General features: G+C 34.6%; 1 protein-coding gene across 1 annotated transcript in view; it reads left to right on the top strand.

The window, feature by feature from the left end:
• Positions 1–1778, top strand: part of LOC119828738 (serine/threonine-protein phosphatase 5-like) — a 15670-nt gene that overhangs the window by 6040 nt on the left and 7852 nt on the right. Inside the window, exons 5-6 of the mRNA XM_038350981.1 lie at positions 344–614; positions 1260–1490. Coding sequence (XP_038206909.1) covers positions 344–614; positions 1260–1490 — 502 coding nt within the window. The remainder of the gene's footprint in view (positions 1–343; positions 615–1259; positions 1491–1778) is intronic.

Raw genomic sequence — 1778 nt, 5'->3', positions numbered from 1 at the left:
TCAGAAATCTAATAACAATATGGAATAATTTTGAATATTTTTCATATGTATTATTCAATTTGAATTTTTTTAAATTTATTCACAAGTTGGATTTCACTGCATTCCATTTGTTTGGATTTGACTTTATATTAATTGGATTAAGCAAAATATGATAATTGAATATCTACCTGTTATTATGCATTAATAAGCTGTGGCATCTTGTAATTAAAATAACTATTTATATCATGTCTGTAAATAATTGGTGTTTATTTTCTAAATGGCTTAAATAAATAAAGGAAATTAAATCTTGCAAAATCACAAGATTATTACAACAATAACTCACCAAGCAACCTCCACATTTCAGATATTATTAGACGTGAAGGCATATCTACAAAAACAGCCATCTCTAGTCGACATAACGGTTGGTGATGAAGAGAAGTTCACAATATGCGGAGACATCCACGGGCAGTACTACGACTTGATGAATATATTCAAACTGAACGGCCTGCCCTCGGAGAGTAATCCATACTTGTTCAATGGTGACTTTGTTGATCGCGGCTCCTTCAGTGTAGAGTGCATCTTTACGTTATTCAGTTTTAAATTATTGTATCCGAATCACTTTTTCATGTCAAGAGGTAAGTTCTTTTCACATGCTTTTATTAGCTTTATCAGTATGTTTGTATGGAACCGACTACTAAATGCTTGCTTAGACCCACGTTAAACGGACAGATTTCATTAAAATTTTTGAATGATGGCGATACAATTATTACATGAGTTCATCATATTACCTTGATTAGGATCGCCTGAAAATGAATAATTTTTTTACTTACGTATTCTCTGTATAAGAGCGTATTTTATTGTTTATCTTTATAATATAAACTTTTACCTACACATAAGTCGGATTTTCAAGTACTGAACCAATTTTTTGTCAAAAATCTGCATTTACAGAAGGCTATTCGTTAATCTTTTATGGAGAGTAAGTGTGGTTGAAAAAACAACATAAAGTGTTTTAAAATTATGTACCGTTGTAAAACATCTAATTTCCAATGATACTGGAATTCCCATGAGACAGTTTTAATGAGCCCCAATGGGAACCGAACCGAGGTCACCTCGGTTCGACGCTCACGCGTTAATCACTACCGAGGTGGCGGTCTATGTCACTCTAGCCTCCTATTTCCCAACATGAAAATAATGTCATTCCGTCGTGACGTGATAGACGGACAAACAAACAAACTTTTGAATTTATAATATTACTAACGATTATAATGATAATACACCAGGCAACCACGAGACGGTCGACATGAACAGGGTGTACGGTTTCCGCGGTGAAGTGACATACAAGTATTCATCACAAATGGCCGATCTGTTCACCGAGGTGTACCGCTGGCTGCCGCTAGCGCACTGCATCAACAGCAAGGTGCTGGTGATGCACGGCGGATTGTTCTCGAAGGATGACGTCACGCTCGACGATATACGCAACGTCGAGAGGAACAAGGAGCCGCCAGAGGATGGTTAGTGTTCGGTTTTATTGGATTTGACCATGTTTGTTGGTTAATAAAGTTTTAGTTAGCATAAATTTTCTACTTTTTGGGCTCATAGACAAAAAAAATAATTTTTCTGACATAATTACAGTTAGCGATTTGTGGATTTCTTTGGCAAATAGTATCTGGCTGAGAGGCAACTACGTCAGGAATATTTAATGAATAATTTAATCTATTTTGTATAAATAAATAAAATATAGTTTAAAAAAACTAAAAAACACGCTTTTCAAGCACATCAAACTAAAAACTATAAAATAA

This window comes from Zerene cesonia, chromosome 8 (assembly GCF_012273895.1).
Source record: "Zerene cesonia ecotype Mississippi chromosome 8, Zerene_cesonia_1.1, whole genome shotgun sequence".
Taxonomy (NCBI): Eukaryota; Metazoa; Arthropoda; class Insecta; order Lepidoptera; family Pieridae; genus Zerene; species Zerene cesonia.
Note: the sequence above shows the minus strand (reverse complement) of the source record. Positions and strands in the feature narration are given on the sequence as shown.